Source organism: Colobus angolensis, unplaced genomic scaffold (assembly GCF_000951035.1).
Source record: "Colobus angolensis palliatus isolate OR3802 unplaced genomic scaffold, Cang.pa_1.0 Scaffold8, whole genome shotgun sequence".
NCBI lineage: Eukaryota > Metazoa > Chordata > Mammalia > Primates > Cercopithecidae > Colobus > Colobus angolensis.
Window position 1 is genome coordinate 10,282,208 of NW_012121820.1, and position 1,237 is coordinate 10,283,444.

The window sequence follows — 1,237 nt, forward strand, 5'->3', positions numbered from 1 at the left end:
CGCGACGCCGCGCCGTCGCCATCTTGGAGGCCCTGCCACGCGGCGCCGCGGCCTTGGCCGCCTTTTTCCTTGGAGAGTTCCCGCCGCCACCAGGCCTGGGACTCTGGGCGCTGGCGCCCAGGCCCGACTCACCCATTTTTGAGGTCTACTTCGAGGAGGCGGCCATAACCACTGAAAAAGCGCTGGATGTCCTTCTCCCGGACGTTGTAGCTCAGGCGTCCTATGTAGACGCGCGGCATGTCCGTGGCGGGCGGGGGCCCAAGGGCTGGTTGTCGAACGGCGGACCGCAAGCCAGTAGCCGCGGTGCGGGTGCGGGGACGGCAAGAGCCCGAACACGCGCCTCACACCACAGCCGCGGCCGAGTCCAGCCACACAATGATGCGCGCGCGCGCTAGGCTTACGCTATATGGGCGGCCAGTGGGGCGGGGCCTGGTGCGTGACGTCAGCGCGCAGCGGCCCGTCCGTCTTGCGTCGGCCCTGGGCTAAATTGTGACCGGCTAAATGGTGACTGGAGAGTCAGCTGCGCGCTACGTTTCGGTGTAGTGCGGTCTTGCTCGCTTCTAGGACTTTTCTCCAACCCTCCCCACCGTCTTTGAAAACACAATGTCTCTAATGCAGCCGCAGAATTGTTTTCTAATTTGTACCTTTTATAAAACTCTGCGCGATCGATCTCTTTGGGGTTGAAACTCAGGAGGCGGGCTGAGAGAATCCCCGTTTTTCATTGGTTCTCGAGGTGGCTATAGGTCGCCGCGGCCTCTGATTGGTGGGTTAAAACGAGGCTGCCTGTTTCCCCCAGCGATTGGTTGGTGCTAGCTTTGGTGGGGATCGCGCTCTCGGACCCAGTCGCTGGTCCCGTTTCGCAGAATCCGAGGATCGCTCGCTGAGGTCTTGCTGACCGGGCGGGGGTCGCGTTGCGAGCTTGCAGACCCGCTGACATCAGTCTCTCCGGGTCTCACTCGCAGCCTTCTTAAGTCTTGGCCTCCCCGGACGTTCCCCTCTCCCTCCATGCGTCTTTCTTGGAGCCTTGGCAACTTGACTCACTTGTGGATTGGGGTGCCCGTGGGAATGCTACGCTCACTGTAGGTGCTCAAAAGGGAGCGCGGAGGAGACCCCGCAGCCCTCCCACAGCGATGAACGATTTTTTTTTTTCTCCTGTTTATGGAAAGTCCTTTGTCCCAATACTATCATTTCTTCCATTGACTTGAAAGCGCCTTATTTTGTGAGTTTATCAATGGAG

The 1,237-nt window shown here is 59.7% G+C and overlaps 1 protein-coding gene across 1 annotated transcript in view; it reads right to left on the minus strand.

Annotated features, from left to right (window-relative positions):
• SRSF6 (serine/arginine-rich splicing factor 6) overlaps window positions 1-403 on the minus strand; it is a 5,836-nt gene extending 5,433 nt beyond the window's left edge. The window contains exon 1 of the mRNA XM_011929201.1: window positions 131-403. Within this exon, the coding sequence (XP_011784591.1) occupies window positions 131-239 (109 nt within the window). The 5' untranslated portion in view covers window positions 240-403. The remainder of the gene's footprint in view (window positions 1-130) is intronic.
• Between the last annotated feature and the right edge of the window lie 834 nt (window positions 404-1,237).